This window comes from Pteropus medius, unplaced genomic scaffold (assembly GCF_902729225.1).
Source record: "Pteropus medius unplaced genomic scaffold, Ma_sr-lr_union100, whole genome shotgun sequence".
Classification (NCBI taxonomy): Eukaryota; Metazoa; Chordata; class Mammalia; order Chiroptera; family Pteropodidae; genus Pteropus; species Pteropus medius.
The window spans coordinates 872,535-890,407 of record NW_024342472.1 but is presented as its reverse complement, the minus strand read 5'-3'; the positions used below and the strand labels follow the sequence as shown (position 1 = coordinate 890,407).

General features: G+C 48.6%; 2 protein-coding genes across 18 annotated transcripts in view; one reads left to right on the top strand and one right to left on the bottom strand.

Annotated features, from left to right (window-relative positions):
• Positions 1-11,950, top strand: part of ELF4 (E74 like ETS transcription factor 4) — a 36,905-nt gene extending 24,955 nt beyond the window's left edge. For 2 of the 8 annotated variants that reach the window (XM_039864972.1, XM_039864971.1), the window contains exons 3-9: positions 2,557-2,728; positions 3,147-3,239; positions 4,600-4,791; positions 5,488-5,571; positions 5,641-5,833; positions 6,407-6,784; positions 7,074-11,950. In XM_039864972.1, the coding sequence (XP_039720906.1) occupies positions 2,557-2,728; positions 3,147-3,239; positions 4,600-4,791; positions 5,488-5,571; positions 5,641-5,833; positions 6,407-6,784; positions 7,074-7,890 (1,929 nt within the window). In that variant the 3' untranslated portion in view covers positions 7,891-11,950. Of the gene's footprint in view, positions 1-2,556; positions 2,729-3,146; positions 3,240-4,583; positions 4,792-5,487; positions 5,834-6,406; positions 6,785-7,073 lie in introns of all 8 variants that reach the window. The other 6 variants (XM_039864969.1, XM_039864968.1, XM_039864973.1 and 3 more) reach the window with 5 other exon arrangements.
• Positions 11,951-15,973: 4,023 nt separating this feature from the next.
• The window catches only part of BCORL1 (BCL6 corepressor like 1), a 64,293-nt gene continuing 62,393 nt past the window's right edge, over positions 15,974-17,873 (bottom strand). For all 10 annotated transcript variants that reach the window (XM_039864962.1, XM_039864961.1, XM_039864959.1 and 7 more), the window contains one exon: positions 15,974-17,796. In XM_039864962.1, the coding sequence (XP_039720896.1) occupies positions 17,517-17,796 (280 nt within the window). In that variant the 3' untranslated portion in view covers positions 15,974-17,516. The remainder of the gene's footprint in view (positions 17,797-17,873) is intronic.

The following is a 17,873-nucleotide window of genomic DNA, read 5'->3' as shown; positions in this document are numbered from 1 at the left end:
TCTATCCTAAATCCTTGCAAGGATGGAATACTGTCTTATCTCTAGCCGCCTACAGAAGGCTGCCCCCTAGTGGGCTTTGAGCACATTGTAATTTCTGTCTACCTGGGTCTTCAGTTTTATTGAACACCTCTGGTTTGCCTAGCCTTGTGGAAAGCGTTATGGGATGAGAAAGTAAGAAAAATATAACCTTAACTGGGTTCTCAATGCTACTGGTCATTTTTTGCTTGTTTCTAGCCTGCTTAGCAACTGTTTCTGTTCTTCATAGAGGCTGTTCATAGAAGCTCTCAACCCTGTATCTCCCGACACCACACGTGCCCTTCCACCCTCAGCAGACAGCCTCTCCCCCAACTCACAGAGAACCTCAAAGCCAAGGATGCCCTCCGTTTCCCTTTATCCTCCCTTTTATTGATAAGAGCACTGTTCTTATTTCCTTTCTACTGACCTGGCAGGAGGAAGTGTCCCTCTTCCTTCCAAGGGTAATTTCCGTGCCTGTGCCTAACCTCATCTCTCCTATTTCCTTCAAGACCTCAAGCCATCGATCACCTCCTCTCTCTCATATCTTTTAGTCCTCTTAGACCTTTCTGCTAAACCTAGAACATCTTCAGGTTTCCCCAACCTTAAAAAAAACCTTGCCTCTCTTCCACCCACCTCCTTCAAAATACCACCTTTTTAGCACCGTTTTTTCTCCCCAGCATAGTCTCCACCCTCTGTGTTTATATTCTTACTTCTCTTCTTTCACTCGTTTTAGGAAACAATTTTTATTGCAAAATGTATCATTAATACAAAAAAGTGCATAAATCACATATATGCGTGTGTGTATTACATGTATATATACTTAAAGAATAATTATATAATGAACATCCATGAACTCACCATCCAGGTTAAGAAATAAAATGTTACCAGTCTCCTAAAAGCCCCTGATACCTAAAACAATGAGAACCTACTCTTTGCCAGACCTTGTTTAAGTACTTTATATATATTGATCCATTTAAACAATCCTATGGGGTCCATAATATGATCACCCCAATTTTATAAATGAGGAAACTGATGCACCAGAAAGGTTAGGTAAAATGCCCGAGGTCATACTGCCAGTAAGTAGCAGTGTTTGGTTTCAAACCCAGGCAGTCTGGCTCTATATCAGCATAATCCAATAGAATGTTCTGAGATGCTAAAGGTGTTCTATATTTGAGCTATCTAGTATGAGGCCACTAGTCACATGTGGCTATGGAGCACTTGAACCTTGGCTAGCACAACTGAAGAACTGATTCTTAATCTTGAAAAAAAAATGCATTTATATTTAAATAGTTACTCATGGTTAGTGGCTATCATATTGGACAGATAGCTCTTAACTTTATGACCTTAATCACTATACCCTACTGCCTGCCTCAGTCTGTCCTCTTTGTGATCCATTGTAATGTACCTTGGGACCCCAGCACTCCCCTGAAACTGCTCTAGCCAGGGTGACTGCCCAACTCAAAGGAGTTTTATCAGTGTTTATTACTCTGGATCCTTCAGGAACACTAGGCAAGACTAAGCATTCTCATTCTTTTTCCATGAAGAAATTATTAACAGTCCCATGAAAGAAAATTTGGAAAATACAGAAAAGTAGAAAGAAGGGGGAAAAAATTACCCAAGTCCCACAACCAAAATATAATAATTATGAGCATGCTGATAGATTTCTTTCTCTACATAATTTTTTAAAAATTTAAATTTGAAAAACCACACTCCTTTTTTCTTTAGCTTTGTTTGAGTTTAGAACAGCTATGTCCTCCTGGGGTCGAATTCTCATCCCGATAATTTTATCCCTTCCAAAGGATTTAGCAACCACCCTTTTGAGCTCCTGGAAACATATTTTTTACTCCCTCAGAGGTATCTCCATTTTAAATATCTCTAAGGTAACTCAAACTCACCATATTCAGACACTGGTACCCCTTACCTTTCTCCAAAAACCTGCCCCTCTTCCTCCCGCGTTCCCCCTTAACATGAACAACATCCTTATGTACTCATTGAATCAAGCCGGAAATTGGAACAGTCTCTCCAACCCAGGCAGGGGCTGGGGTCTTACTTTTCTACCTCTATAATGCCCCTGTTTTTTCCATCTTCATTGCCACAGACCGAGCCCCAAGATGTCCACAATCTGAACCCCTAACTCTGGTACCCAATCCTGACTGTAGGCTGAGTCAGGATTGGCTATAGATCAAGCCCCTTGTCCTTGCCACTGAGTAATCCTTTCCCATTGGCCTCAGAATGAGCCTAACCCTTCTCTTAGACTGAGCACCAACCCTGGCCATGGATTAACTCGTAACTACAACCAATTAACATTGCCTGCCCTTGGTTTAGCACAGGTAGTACAGAGCTAACCCATCGCTATTAATTAAGAATCCACTCAAAGTATCATTTAGTGAGGTTGGACCCAGAGTAATGTCATCTCATACGAAGGACAGCCTCTGAGGACTCTAAGAATTAGGAATTGTAAGAAGGATCAGATTTTCTGGTAGTGTGGGCTTCCTGGAAGTGGCAGATAGGTCTTGAACCAGATCCCTCTCTTCTCCACAGCTGGAAGACCCCTCAGTGTTCCCAGCTGTGATTGTGGAGCAGGTACCCTACCCTGAATTACTGCATCTCTACTCAGGACTGGAACTGGATGACGTTCACAATGGCATCATAACGGACAGGACCTTGTGCATGACGCAGGATCAGATCTTGGAGGGTAGTTTTTTGGTAGCAGGTCTGTCCCCTTCTTGGGCAGGGAACGTGTGGTGGAGGTGGAGAAAGGGATTCTGTCTTCAGGGAACAGTATTCCACAATTGCTTCTAGTGATACATGCAGCAAGGGCAAAGGCCCCAACAGTTGGAAATTAGATGGGGCTCTTAGGACAAACAAAAAGGTAGTACCACTTCTAGAAGAGAGACATCTAAATGGATTCGTGATCTTTTAAGATTGAGGGGAACAATGAGGAGTGGAGACGGCTGGGGTGGGTGTAGAGAGAAGGTGGAAGATTAGGGTGAGAGGCGTTGGTCCCTTTCTGGCTATCTCTTGGCTCCTTAGCACCACTCTCTGGGCTGGCCTTGGTTATGGCTGTACCCCCTGCCCTGTACCCTGAGAGAACTTTTCTTCTTCCTTCCCACCATGGAACCTGGAACTAGATGACAATGAAGCAACCTCACAAACCATGTCAGCCACTGAAGTGTTGCTCAATGTTGAGTCTCCCAACAACATCCTGGATGAGAAGCAGATCTGTAAGTTTGAACCCCGGTGTCTTAACTCAAGGCAACACAAAATGGCATTTTAAAAGATTGCATCTGTGTATCGGATTCTCAGGCACATGTACATGCAGGCATGTGTACCCACACCCACCAACATACACATAAACATGCTCTTGAGCTGTGACTGGAATGGGAGGGGGCAAGAGGGCACTGTAGACAAGGAAAAGATGGCCAGGGTCACTTTTTTCCCGATTTTTAAATTGTGGTAAAATATACATGAAATTGACCACCTCAACCATTCATCAGTGGTATTAAGTTCATTTGTATTGTTGTGCAGCTATCATCACCATCCATCTCCAGAACTCTTTTCATCTTGCAAAACTGAAACTCTGTACCCATTAAACAACAACTCCCCATTTACCCTCTCTCCTCAGCCTCTGGCAACCACCCTTCTATTTTCTGTCTCTATGAATTTGACTCCTTATATAAGTGGAATCATACAGTGTTTCTCTTTGGGGGACTGGCTTATTTCACTAAGTATAATGTCCTCAAGGCCTGTTCATATTGTAGCACATGTCAGAATTTCCTTCCTTTTAAAGGTTGAATACTATTGGCCAGAGTGACTTTTCAGGCCCGTCTGCTCTCTTACTGGGCTCCCAGGAGGGCTATGCAGTGTGTGGCTTATTTTAAAATGTACCAGGCTTGGAACCCCCTCATCCCTTCCTTGTTCTTAGACGTTGGCCCTCAGTCACCAGAAGGCCCCCAAGGCAGGCTTCTCCCTCAGGAACCCCTCAAACATTTGCTCTGACTCCTTGGCCCTAACTGCCCCTTCCCAAGGGGGAGCTGGGATACAGTGCAAGAAAGAAAGCCCTGAAGCTGCCAGTTAAGAGTCCTAGCATTTCTAATCCTAGCTCTGTCACTAATATTCATTCAGGATTCAACAGATAGTTACTGAATGCGTACATGTACCAGGTACCAACTTGCTGTGTGACTTGGGCACATGCCCTGCCATCTCTAGGTCTAAGTTTCCTCATCAAGAAAGCAGAAGAATTTGATTAAATTTTGTCTAAGGCCCCTTCCAGTTGTAAAAATGAGTGAATGACTAAATCAAGGTGGCCCTTTACCCTGGGTGTCACCTGGAACTTTCTCACCAGCAGTAGTGGGCTCAAAATGTGACAGCCATGATTGGGGCTGGCTCATGCCCACAACTCTGCAGATGTTTCCTCTCCTCATGGTGCAAGACACATGAGGCGTTTTCAGGTGTATCTTGTGTCTGGGCTGAGGGGAACAGTAACTCTGCCTTCTCTGGGAGCCTGCCGTACTCTTGAGTGCTGGGAGACCATGCTCCCACCCTGCACTGGGCCTCAGCCACCTCAGGCCTTTATTCTTGCAGTCAACACCTCCGAAATGCTTCCAGACTCAGACTCTGCTCCAGCCGTCACTCTGCCCAACTACTTGTTTCCTGTCTCTGAGCCCGATGCCCTGAACAGAGCTGGTGACGCTGGTGACCAGGAGGGGCATCCTCTGGAGGAGAAGGTCCCCAGAGAGGAAGGTGCCAAGAAGACTGGAAAATCAAAGAAGAGAAGTAAGAGAGGGAGAGAGGGAGAGGGAGAGGAAGAGAGAGAGGCTTCAATGGGGAGGGTGGTAGGAGAGGGAGACCTTAGAGGTAAATGGGTAGAGGCTCACAGACACATGTTGAATCTTAGGCTGTTCAGACACCAGTCTTGGCCCTCTGGCCAGTCCCTCGTCCCATGGTGGCCACTGCCATGTGCTTATCTTCCTTCCGGGCACTCATGGAGCCAAGACTGTATATGAGAGAGGACTTTGGGCTTTCCCAAGCCCCAGTGTTATTGATTTACTTGGGTGATGGCTGGATGATACTTCCTTGTCAGCGTGGCAACCAAAACTCCAATGCCACAGTTACCTGCAGTTTCACTTTTAGGCTGTCTTTTCATTTCAAAAACTAGGGTAGATGAGTTCTATTCTTCTAAGGGTGACTTAGAAGAACAATGTGTGCATGCACTACATTGCCCCACACCGTAGTGGTGTTCTGTTTTACCTTTGGGGCCTGAAAATGCAGGTGGACCATTGGGTAGGTGCACGTACCTGAGGGCTTTGGCCATGGAGAGTGATCCTGGACCACCAGCCCTGGTGACCTGGCTCTTTCTTGTCTGTCTTGTCACTCCCAACTTGATAAGCTCTGGGCTCTCCTTCCTGGAAGCCTGCCCTGGAGCTCTTGTCATGGTCTCAGCCTCATCCTGCTCTCACCTTCTCCTCACAGTCCGGAAGACAAAGGGCACCCGCAGTACCTCACCTGTCACTGACCCCAGCATCCCCATTCGGAAGAAATCTAAGGATGGCAAAGGTAGGGCTGGGAGTCAGGTGAGGTGGGAAAAGAGCCGGGGCCACCCCTCACTGGCTTTCCCCTCTGCAGGCAGCACCATCTATCTGTGGGAGTTCCTCCTGGCACTTCTGCAAGACAGAAATACCTGCCCCAAGTACATCAAGTGGACCCAGCGAGAGAAAGGCATCTTCAAGTTGGTGGATTCCAAAGCTGTGTCCAAGCTATGGGGGAAGCAGAAAAACAAACCTGACATGAACTATGAGACAATGGGGCGGGCACTAAGGTAGGAGTTGCTGGGGGACCCTGCCCTGAGTCACCAAGCTCTGCTTATGTGCAAGGAGGCCCTCCCACTTTAGGGTCTCCTAACTTTGCTATTTGCATACCCCTAAACCCATTCCCCAGGCCACCTCTGGGAGGAAAAATTTCCTCCCTCTTGTAGCTCTGTCTTAGCTTTTTTTCCTTTAGTACGAGAACATTTTAGGGCCTCCCATCCCCAAGAAAGGCTTTCTTCACATTCTTCAAGCCAAGGACCTAGGGAGATGGGCCAGAGTTACCCATAGTTAGTCTCAGCTGGGGGACTGCTAAATCCCCCATCATCTATCCATCCCTTCCCATCATCCTTCACTCACCCCTTATCCTCTACCCCAAAGCAGGGTGGGGGTTGGTATTTGAAACTCCTTTTTCTGGATCCTTTGAGTCCTCATGGGAGATCTCAGAAATTTCATAAAAGCTTTCCAAGTCCAAGAGTCTCTTGCTCTTGCCCGTGGGCTCCTGTCTGGCCCTGGCCACTCTTTGCCTCATGCCTGCTCTGCCCTGGAGGGTGGTATGTCCCTAACTCCCCACTCCTTGTTCCCAGATATTACTACCAAAGGGGCATTCTTGCCAAAGTTGAAGGGCAGAGGCTGGTGTACCAGTTTAAGGAGATGCCCAAGGACCTAGTGGTGATCGAAGATGAAGATGAGAGAAGTGAAGTCAAAGAGGCATCCCCTCAGGCCTCCACTGCCACTGCCTCCTCCATGAGCACTGCTCGGAGAGCCAGCTCCAGGGTTTCATGCAGGTCTGCCTCCCAGAGCAACAGTAGCCCTCCCTGGGAAAAGCCGAGGGTTCAGCACGTTGGTCTACAGCCATCTGCGAGTCTGGAATTAGGACTGTCTCTAGATGAGGAGAGCCCCACTACCTCCACTGTGTTTGTCTCTCCATCTGAGGGCCAGGCCAAACTCACCAAAGCCGTGAGGTAAGGACACGCAAGGCATTATGAGTCTTCCCATAATACCTCAGATTGAGGGGGGGCCTCAGTTTTCAACCTCTTGCAAAGCTCTGCTATATGTCCAGTCTTGTGGGATCCTCGCAGAATCCCTGGGAAACCAGTGGGGACATCTGTTGGTCAAGAGAGGAAAAGCAACTTGCCCGTGGTCACAATGAAGAAATAAAACACCTTCAGCTCCTTTCCTTCTGTGCCCTCCTTTCTAGCCAGTTAGGAGATGCTTGTGCCTTAACCAAATCTCTTGTCTGTTTCTTCTCAGTGCTTCGTCAGTACCCAGCAATATCCACCTAGGAGTGGCCCCTGTGGGGTCAAGCTCAGCCTTGACCCTGCAGACAATCCCGCTAACCACAGTGCTGACCAACGGGCCTTCTACCAGTACTACTGCTTCAACCCAGCTAGTTCTCCAGAGTGTTCCACCTGCTTCGACCTTCAAGGACACCTTCAAGGACACCTTCACTTTGCAGGCCTCCTTCCCCCTGAACACCAGTTTCCAAGAGAGCCAGGTGGCAGCACCGGGGACTCCGCTGATTCTCAGTGGCCTCCCCCAACTTCTGGCTGGGCCCAACCATCCGACTAATCCAGCAGCACCCCCAGTCACAGGGGCTGGAGCAACAGGGCCCAGCTCTCAGCCCCCTGGGACTGTCATTGCTGCCTTCATCAGGACTTCCAGTGCTACAGCAGCTCCTGGGGTCAAGGAGGGGCCACTGAGGCCCTCCTCATATGTGCAGGGCATGGTGACCGGGGCCCCCATGGAGGGACTGCTGGTTCCTGAAGAGACCCTGAGGGAGCTCCTGAGGGATCAGGCTCACCTTCAGCCACTTCCAACCCACGTGGTTTCAAGGGGTTCCCACAATCCAAGCCATCTGGGAAACCAGACTTTCTCTCCTCCCAGCCGCCCAACTGTTGGGCTGACCCCAGTGGCTGAACTTGAGCTCTCCTCAGGCTCAGGGTCCCTGTTTATGGCTGAGCCTAGCGTGAGCACATCTGGGAGCCTGCTGACTAGATCCCCAACCTCAGCCCCCTTCTCTCCATTTAACCCCACTTCCCTCATTAAGATGGAGCCCCACGACATATAAACAGAGGTGTGGGGAAAGTATGACCTGCCAGGAAAAGCTGAGCAGCATTTTCATATGGACTGCCTCTAGCAGAGACTGACTTAAATAGCTCACCTGCCCTTAAATTTTGGTGAGATGTTAATACACCATATCCTCTTTGTCACCCACCCCTGCCTGATGTCACTATGGCCAAGCTATGCCCAGTTTGAGCATTCCTGGCGTCAGACCATGGCCTTCAAGAGTATTAAGGGATATGTTGTTATCAGGGGTGATGGATTGATGTGGTGATGAAGGGATAATCTCTTGAGAAGGTGGTGGCCATGGAGGGTGCAGGGGCTTCATGGGAGGAGCCCTAATTTGCCTGGTTGTATTTCACCATCTGTGTTCCCTCTACAGAGAACTTACTATCCCATACGTGAATATCTCGGTATGTATTTTGAGTGTACTCATGGGTCTGTATTTTTGTTTCTTTAGAACGAGGGTGCACCTATGAGATATTCAAGAACATGTGTCTCTCTGTGGGTCAGTTGCAGAGGTGAGGATTTGTTTTAGGGAAAAGCATTCTCTAGTTCCCTTTGTACAAACCAAAATTCCGTTGCTCTGAGACTAGGGGGTGCAGGTTGGATCCCCCAAATCTAGAGAGATGTCACAGAGCTAGAGCAGGTCCAGGGTAGCAGAGCTTTGATTGGCGTGTGTGTTGGAACAGATGCAGTTCTAGGGGCAGAAGGCTGAGTGGGATAAAAGCACAAGAGAGGGAAAAGAACTCAGCGCTGGTGAGCAGCCCCCAGCCTAGACTGAGGCCCTCTTCCTGGAGTCGGCCTCATTACCCAACACACTTGTCAGCATGCTGGAACCTTGGCCACCCTAGAAGGCTGTGCTGAAGTGTTAGAAAGGGGCCGAGTGCCCCTCCAGAATCAGACCCAGCCACCAAGTCTGACTTAAATGTTTGCATAAAGGGTTGGAGCTATAAGACCATTCTTTGCACCTGTATTACACCCTGAGTCCTGGGTTCTGTCTTGATTCATTTCACTCCTGATATTTTCCTGCTGTCAGGCATTGCTGGGGGTAGCTTGTAGCAGTGTAGATTGTGTCTGCTTCCATTCCTGCTCATGTGTGCCCGTTGCACAGCCCACCTTCTAATCATCTTGTAAGTTTGCCAACCCACCTGCCGCCACCATGCCTACAGCAGACATTCAAGTGGACCGTTGCCCCTGTTCTCCAACTTTCACACCTGACCAATTCCTTCTTCACCAAGAAAACAGGAGCCAACAGATATGAGCTCCCATGGCACCTCTCCTGCCTCTACATGGCTCCTTGCTTTCCTTTTTCCTCTCTCTGAGGAAGGGTCAGCCAATTGTCTCTTAAAGTCAACTCTTCAGCTTAGGACCTGGATCTTCCCCTCTCCCTTCTTTGAATTAGCTTGCCTCTCTCCTGCCAAATTTGGGGGCAACGCTAAGAGCTAAGACATATCAACCTTGGAAATAATTACATTATCTGGTGAATTTGGTTAATGTGAATCAATGCCTTAGGACCTTGGCTGTGTCCTCAGTGCAAAACCATCCACTTGATCTAACTACCTCCCCAGGTTGTTCTTCTTTCTCTCCTAGTCACTGCCAAGCCTACTATCATCCTCTCCCACTTTTGTTTTCCCCCACAAGGGAATCATATATAGTTGTGCAGGTGTATTGATTATACATTCTAGCACTTGGCATTAAAGTGCTTTTTTTCTAATAAAATCAGTTTTTTTTTGACAATTTCCTGATGGTGGAAAGAGACACCTTTGAAATTTTTTTGCATAAAGGTGCTGCATGGGTTATGGGTGGCCCTGACCCCTTCACCTCAACTCCATAAAACTCATCATTTGAAGGTCACTTATGTCTCCATGGTAACATCAAATGTCTTCAAAGTTTTTGGCTCCTGTGAACCCTCACAGCATGGGACACTACCTCTCATCCCCGCTAGCACTAGCCAGACTCAACTTTGCCCTCCATAGCCCGGTTCTGTGCCCATGCTGGCTCCGCATCTATGAGTATCCCCCAAGAGTCTCATCCATCCTCTTGGCTTTGGCTCAGCTCTTCAGGGATGAGTAAGAAATCTAGAGCTGCAGCCCCCACTTTTCTCCTCAGCTCCTGGCTTGCATGTCCATGGTCCTGCTGGACATTTCCACCTAGATGCCCACAAGGCCCTTAAAAACAGCCCCTCTCCTGAAAGCTGATTTTGAAAGTCTTTCCATACACACAAAACCCTGCCAAGAAAAAAACAAAACGAAAAGCTGTCATGACTTGCCTATTTCTATTAATGATGCCCCCATTTTCCTGACCTAAGCTGGACATTTCAGAGTCATCTGATGGTTAACTTCACTTGACCCCATCCTCTCCCCATCTCCTGAAGTCCAGCACCACTTGCTATATATTTCAAATCTGGCCTTTCCACCACATTTCCAGAGCCTCAAATTACCCAGAGCTTATCCCCCTCCCCAGACACATCTATAGCCCTGCTGTGACCTGTCTTGTCCCCTCCAATCTGCCAGGGCACCAGTTCTGATCTTCCTCTGCTAAAAAGAATTCAGGGGATCCTCATTGCCTACAGGTAGGGGTGACACTCAAAATACTTAACCTCTAATCCAGTGGTCCCCAACCTTTTTGGCATCAGGGACTGGTGCTCCTATGAGAATCTAATGCCTGATGATCTAAGGTGGAGCTGAGGCAGTGATGCTACCACTGGGGAACGGCTGCAAATACAGATGAAACTTCATTCACTTGCCCACCACTCACCTCCTGCTATGCAGCCCAGTTCCTAACAGGCCATGGACCGGTATCAGTCCAAGGCCCAGGGGTTAGGGTCTCCACTTTAATCCATTCTACGATTAGAAACCATTTGCTGAATCATGAGGCTGTCCAAGGGTCCTGGAGGAGGGCATTTGAGAGCTCAGGGCAGTAGTTCCAAAAGTATTTTGAGCTTAGCATAATCTCTGTCTTCAGACAAAGTCCCAAGTCCTTGACCTTCCATCAAGGTACTTTGTCACTGGGTCCCATCTGACTTACCAGCTGTCTTCTTACATTGCTTCTCCCACCTCCTGTATTGCTCCAGCCAAACCGATGGGCTTGCTGGCCTTTGAACAAGCCTGTTTGAGTTTCCCTGTGTTCTTGCTTTACTTGGTTCTGCTCAACCAGAATGTTCCTCCAACCCCTCTAATACCAGTTTAATCCTATTCATCCTTCAAGACTCAATTCATGAGAGCTGACTCCCCAGAGTTCTTTATTTGAAACTCATAGCAATTACTACTCTTTAGGCAACTGACCACAAATAGCCTGTGACATCTTCTCTATTATAATCACAAACTGTTACTTAAAATTGTCAATGACCTGGACTTATTTAGTCTCCCAAATTAGCATGTTATCTTCTGAGGGGTGGGTGACTATATCACTCAAAGCAGGGCACACTACATACCAAGCATCTAGTGAGCAAATGGTTACTGATTGAACTGGTGAGCGATGAGGACCAAACTTTGAGGTAGATGACACCAACCCCTCCTCTGCATAGGCACTCACCCCGGGTGTTCCACAGCCCAGGGCCTGCAGTCCTTGACTCAGTGCCCTCATGGTTCCCCCACCCGAGTTGTTACTGTTTTGAACACTCCTGTACTCCTAAAGAAACTTCCCTGTCCAGTTTCTTCCCTAACTCAAAGTGTTAAATGAGCTAATTTGATAAACTAACCTGTGCTGACATAGTTATGGGAGAGGGCTAGCAGAGAACCTTGGGAGACATTCATTTTAACTAGGGTCGTGTGGCAACAACATCCCTGCCTTCTCAATGGTTTAATGGAGTTAAGAGACTCGATACTTGCCCCCAGGAACTGATGTATTACTCCCTCCTCTGGGCTCCCACAGCACTTTGTATATACCTCTTACTGTAGCACTTAGCACATGGTAGCTCCTTAGTTACGTGTTTATATGTTTCCCCTCCGATAGACTGTGAGCTCCTCAAGGACAGGGACTGTGTGTTAGTCACTGATGTATCCCCAGCACCTAGCACAGCACCTAGCACACAGTAGGTGCTCAATAAATGTTTATTGAAAGAATGAATGAGTCCTGTATCTAGTCATGGGGTTGTAGTCCTATACTATGGCAGGTAAGGAGAGAGGACAACCCATATTTAGGGGCTACCAGAGCTTTTTGAGCTCTCATGTAACACTGCAGGAAGCTGTTCCAAGGAGCCCAAGGCTGCTGTGTTTTCCTGTCACCAGGTGTTATGGGTGACTCCTGAACTCCTGCCCTTTGCTGCTGCTCATTCCTGGGACAGCTTCACCACTATTTCCTCATTCCTGGGTGGGACTGATAGGTCAGGCCCGGTGGGAGAGGCAGGACAAGAAGTTATTCTCAGGAACATAGGTCTTTCTGACTTTATTATGTATTTTTAAAGAGGCACTTGCCTCCAACTCCAAAGCGGCTGGATCCAAGATGAGGGAACTCATTCCTCTCCCCGCTCCCAAGGCTGGAAGTCCCAGGCAGTCTCAGCCCCCGAGAGCCCCGGTCCTGGCATGTGAGATGTAAGGGCCGATGTCCAGCAGGGGGCGCTGTCAAGCTGGTGATAGCTGGCAGGTGGTTGGCCGAGCCCAGAGGGACAGGCGGTTGAGGCGGGGCCTGTCGCTCCCAACATCTTCCCGTCGCTCTATACTGACCCTGCGCCCCCAACTATCCCTAGGCTGCTCCAGTCCCCACCAAGGCCTTCCATTACTCTCAAGCTTCGAACTTTCCCTGGGTCCCAGCCCCCTCCACTTTACAAGGGAAAAAAAAAAATGAAGCAATTAAATGCCCTCTCCCCATTGGCCAGACGCACCCTGGCCCTGCCCCCGGAGGCTCCTCCCCTCCCCCAGCCTTCCGGACCCACAGGTAAGCACATCGCGGGGCCAGCCACTCAGCTGCCTCCACTCTCCCCTGGGCGGTGGGAGTGATCCCGGGGGCCGCTGTCTCTGTCCTAGCCGCAGGTCGCCTGGCCTGGCCCACTTCTACTCCCCGGCTTGCCTTTAGCTACATTTTCACGTGGTGCTGCTTTCTGCAATGAAATCGGAGAGCGACTGAGGTGCCCGCGACATCCGTTTGACAGGGGAGGGCCTGGACCGTTCGCTGCGTGAGCCAGAGCTCCTAGAGGACCTGCGTGGGGCTGGGGAGACGTCTGAGCCCAGCGGGCCTACGCCGCTGGCTTGTCAGTCCCCCTCGCGGTGGAAATCCGTGCTCGAGGGGAATACGAGAAGCCCCGGCCTGCCCCGCCGCAGGGTCCAGGAAGCCCGAACATTGGGCGCCTCCCCCTGGCAGCTAAACTGGCCTCCCTTGGGGTGGACCCAATCCTACCTCACACACACGTCTTAGCAGGAGTGCGACACAATAAACATCCAACAAGCTTCCCCCATTATAGGTTAGAATATGGAAGGAGCAGGAGTTTAGTGCCCAATTCGCCCCACCACCACCACCACCACGACCAATAGGGATGCGAAGATAGCAGATGGTCCTTTCTCTGGGAATGCAGACACTTGAACGGGGCCTCCCTTTCAACCATGCATCTCGAAGTGGAACATTCTGGTAAGACCATCATTAAATGCAGGCTCATGACCTCGGCACGCAGGAGAAACTAACTTCAGCTACACTGTGTGATTCTCTTCTATGGTTGGGAAATTGAGCCGCATTTGGCAGATGGAGCAACGAAGGCTCAGAAAGATTTAGGTTCTCACCCAAGGCCAGCCTAGGTGGTAAGTGGTGCAGCTGGTGCTTTCCTCTAGCATTAGAAGGTCATTTAATGAGACCACGATCCTCACCCCTACCCTGACCAGGGATGTAGAGTTTGTATCATGGTTCTTACCTCCTGCCTTGATCTTTCCACCCTAGCTGAAGGGCAGTAAGTGGCCTCTACGAAAGGTGTGGGGAAAAGAACCCAAGAGCAAGAAAAGAATAAACTGCTATTTGGTCCCACTTTTAACTCTCTTCCTTTACCCAGGGGAATAGAGGGGTGTGCACACCCATACACCCAAACTCAAACGCACATGACTGTCCACCGTTTTCCAAAGGACCATCACCTATCCCTTTGGGGTCATTCTGCCTGCCTACAGCATCTCCTTCCTGCCTGAAAAGGAAATCCTTATAATATCTCCACCACTCTCCCATCATCCTCTCTTTGGAATCGCAAGCAATTACCTTTCTTTCCTTCCTTCTGCCTGTCCTACCTCTAACACATTTTTACCATTTTATTAAAGCAAAAAGAAAAACAAAACAAAAGATAATCCCGTTTTAACCCAGTTTAAAGTTTCCTGTTTCCCTATCACCAAAGGCAAAAGTTCGAGCCTTACTCCTTAGCATGGCCAGCAGGTCTCCTGCACCCACCCCTTCTCCATCTGTCCCTTCCAACTGTGGTGGCACTGAAGTGGACCATAGTTTCCTGCACATACTACCCTCTTTGTCCTCCAGCCTTTGCTCAGATTGTTGCCTCAAAAATTCTTCCCTGTCACCCTTAATTCCTACTTTCCTACTTGTGTAAGGCATCAACTCTCCCAGGAAATCTTTGCAAACACCACCCCTTGTGTGTTCACACCCAGTACCCTTGCCCACCCCTTCAAGCTCCCAGAACATCCTGGACATCGCTGTCCTTGTACTTACCACATGGCTTTCATGACCTATTGACATGTCTTAGTTCTTAACTGCAAGTGTCAAGCAGAGGACTGACCTAAAATCAGTACTGTTACAGGGTTGTTTGGGAACCTGAGGAAGCAACTATTCTAAAGGGACGCGGGATCAGAAAGTGGGGAAACGAAGGCCAATGAGGACAATTCATGCTGGGGCTCAAAGGGGATGATGCTCCTCCATCTGACAGAGGACGATGGTCAAGGCTGTTTCTGGGCCTTGAGTAAAGAGAGAAACTCAGTTCTTTCCTGGAGATGGCTGGACTCCAGTTGGCCAGACACAGATCCCCTGGCCTATACATTGACAGGGCTCTCTAGAGACAAACCACAGTGAAAGGCCCTAGAATAATGCTTAAAATAATGCTCACCTGAGGCCTGTCAAATATCTCCTTCCCCTCAAACAGTAACAGGCACATTCTGGAGCCAGTGGTCAGAAGGAATCATAGTTTCTACCACGGTTTTTCAGAAGCGGGAAGAAACATAAAATCCAGGGCATCCAGGCAAGTTAGGCATCTTACCTCCACAATAGCTGGGACTTAGGAAACCAGAACTTTAGTAGGCCTGCACTAGGTGGTTGGGCAGGGGGGACATTGGTACATAGTGAGGGCAGTGATAAGATTGTGCAGTCAGATGCCAACATGGGTGATCCAGGGCAGAAAAGAGAGACAGCAGGCAGGTGATTTCCTTGAGTTAGAAAGGATCATTCTTCACGGACACCTAAAAGAGGGTTCATCCCTCCAATCCTGCTACTCCTATAGCAAATGAGGAGTATGTATGCACCCCTAAACTAATGCAGGTATGTAATTCTCCCCACCAGCCCACCCCCAGGATTTGCCCATGCTTTCTTATTCACTAGCTACTCTACCTTTTCCTCCTCCATTAAGAACCCAAAACTACAAAGTAGGATCAGGGGTTTCCCCTCTCACTTCATCAGGATGCCCATCTTCTTTAACCACAGAAAAGCCAATACGGGAGAACAGTAAAGAGAGACAGGAGACAGAAGCCCTGACACAGGTTTTTCAGTATGCAAGAGTTTTTGACTCTACAGCCAGTTGCTTAAAATGAAACATAAAAGGCAGCCAGAATACACACCCAAATGCAAAAAAGTAAAGGCAAACATAAAACAAACCACAAAATACCATGAACCCCAACAAAACCAAAAAATTCAAACCCAAAACCCCTCAACTTTACATATATATATATATATATATATATATATATATATATATATATATGTATGTATGTGTGTATATTTGTTTTAAAAGGGGAACAATGGTTCAAACCAACTGGCAGTATGGTGGGGGTGGGGAGCACAGAAGGGGCTGAGAACCTCCCCCTGGGAACAAAGAACAAACACAACAAAGAAAATAGCCACCCAATACTCCCATGAGTCAGGAGTCTCTGGAGAATAGATTGTCCCAGCCTCAAACTGGCTTTTTTTTCTTTTTTTTTTTTTTTTTGGTCTTTTTTTTTCCATTTTCTTCTTTTGTTGTTGTTGTTTTAGCACCTGTACAATAAAAATGTACCATCTCCAACTAGAGCCAGCCACAGTGAGGCCCTCCTGCCTTTGGATGGCACATACTCTCTACAAGGATTGTTCGGAAAAATAGCAATTGGTAGAAAAATAAGAACAAGAGTGAGAAAGTCAACGCCATAGAGGGGGTTGGGAAAAGGGAAGCAGCCCAAGCTCCTCCCTCTCTCCCCCTGAACAAGGCCAGTGCTGGAGGCCAGAGGCCGTGCACTCAGCCCCAGGTCCCTGCTGGAGACTAGTCTCCTGCCCTCACCTAGGAAACAGCTGAGACCTGGATTTCACATCTGACAGTCAACCCCAGAAACCTCTACAGATTGCAAGGAAGAATGAGAGGCAGAGGGAGAAGGAGGAAGGAGAGAGAGAAGAGAGAGGAAAGGGATGCTGTGTCTGGTGAGGGGGAGAGATGGGGGCCAAGGGCTGGGATCTGAGAGGCTCAGTATCCAGGGAGCGTGAGGGCATACCTGGGGTGAGGTGGCTGGGGTGCAGGGGGGATAACCGCAGGAACAAACCCATATTGTGCACTCTGAGGGGAGCAGCGAAGAAAGCATGAGGAGGGGGCAACCTTATCCTTCAGGTCCACTCTCAATTCTTCTCTATTAGAGTAACTAATTAAACCCCTCACTCCCACGATCCTCTCCCATCTCCAGTAAACACTAATCTCAAAATAGTGGGGCTGCTGCAAAGGGCAGGGGGTGGTGAACTGAGAAAAAACTGGGAGTGGTGGAGCACCAAAGCCTCAGGATTTACCCTTGACCCCTCAACCCTGGGCCAGCACCAGCCACCTTTCTTAGTCATAAGTCAATGGCCTCCCTACCCCTTCCCCAGTGTGTGTGGGGGGGAACCTGGGATTAACTTTGTCAGAGGGAGGGAGGGAGCAGCTCCAGAGCTTATCAAGAAAAACAAAGAAAGGAGGTGAAGTCCCTCAATACAACAAATTGTCTCAAATCATCACAGTGATACAGACTTATCAGAAACCAATGAAACAATACAAATTAAATACTAATAAAATAAATACTATGGAAGACAGAAGAACACAAGGGAATAGGGGGGCACTCAGAGATTTAACTTTTCTCATTTCTCCTCTGGACAGGCCATGGCCACCCAGGGCCCAGGTTTGGTCTTGGTCATACACAAGGAAGCCAGTCCAAGGGAACCTGGTGCCACCTCCCACCACCCTGGGGACCTCTTATCTTCAGACGTGGAGTTCAACTTTCCACCTTCATCATCAACCATACAACAATAACGATGACAGAGAGATGTGAGCTAATTTTAACCCCACCCCCCAAAAAAATCCAGTCACTAATGCTGGCATTGATAAGGCGGCTTCTTGTTGGTCCATATTATTGCCTCATTCTGCAGTCTGGTGCTGGGTGGGGGAAAACAGGGGAGGTTGGGAAGGGTGAACTTGGGAGGAGAAAGAAGAAAAGGGAGGGACTGTTTTCCCAGTCAACTGTTCCAAGGCTGGAACTCCACCTCAGACCCTAGAAGCCGAAGTAGCTCGGGCTCATACCGCACCAGCTCCACAGTCTCAGAGGAGCCTGGGGGGCATTCGTCCAAGCCTCCAGGCCTCTCAGCAGGAGTCAGCAGCTGACTGGAGGCCACCTGCCGGTAGAACTCAGCCTTGGGCAGGGTGGTAATTTCAAAGTGCGGGAACCGAGCCTGAAATATCCTCGAGGAAAGCTTCAGCCTCTTCAGGACATCAGTAAAGAGAAACCAGTTGCAGGGCCTGGAAAAGGCAAGGATGGGAGTTAGGGAAGGGGGCTGAGGGGAAGTGGTGAGGATACTGGGAGCACTCTGGAAGGC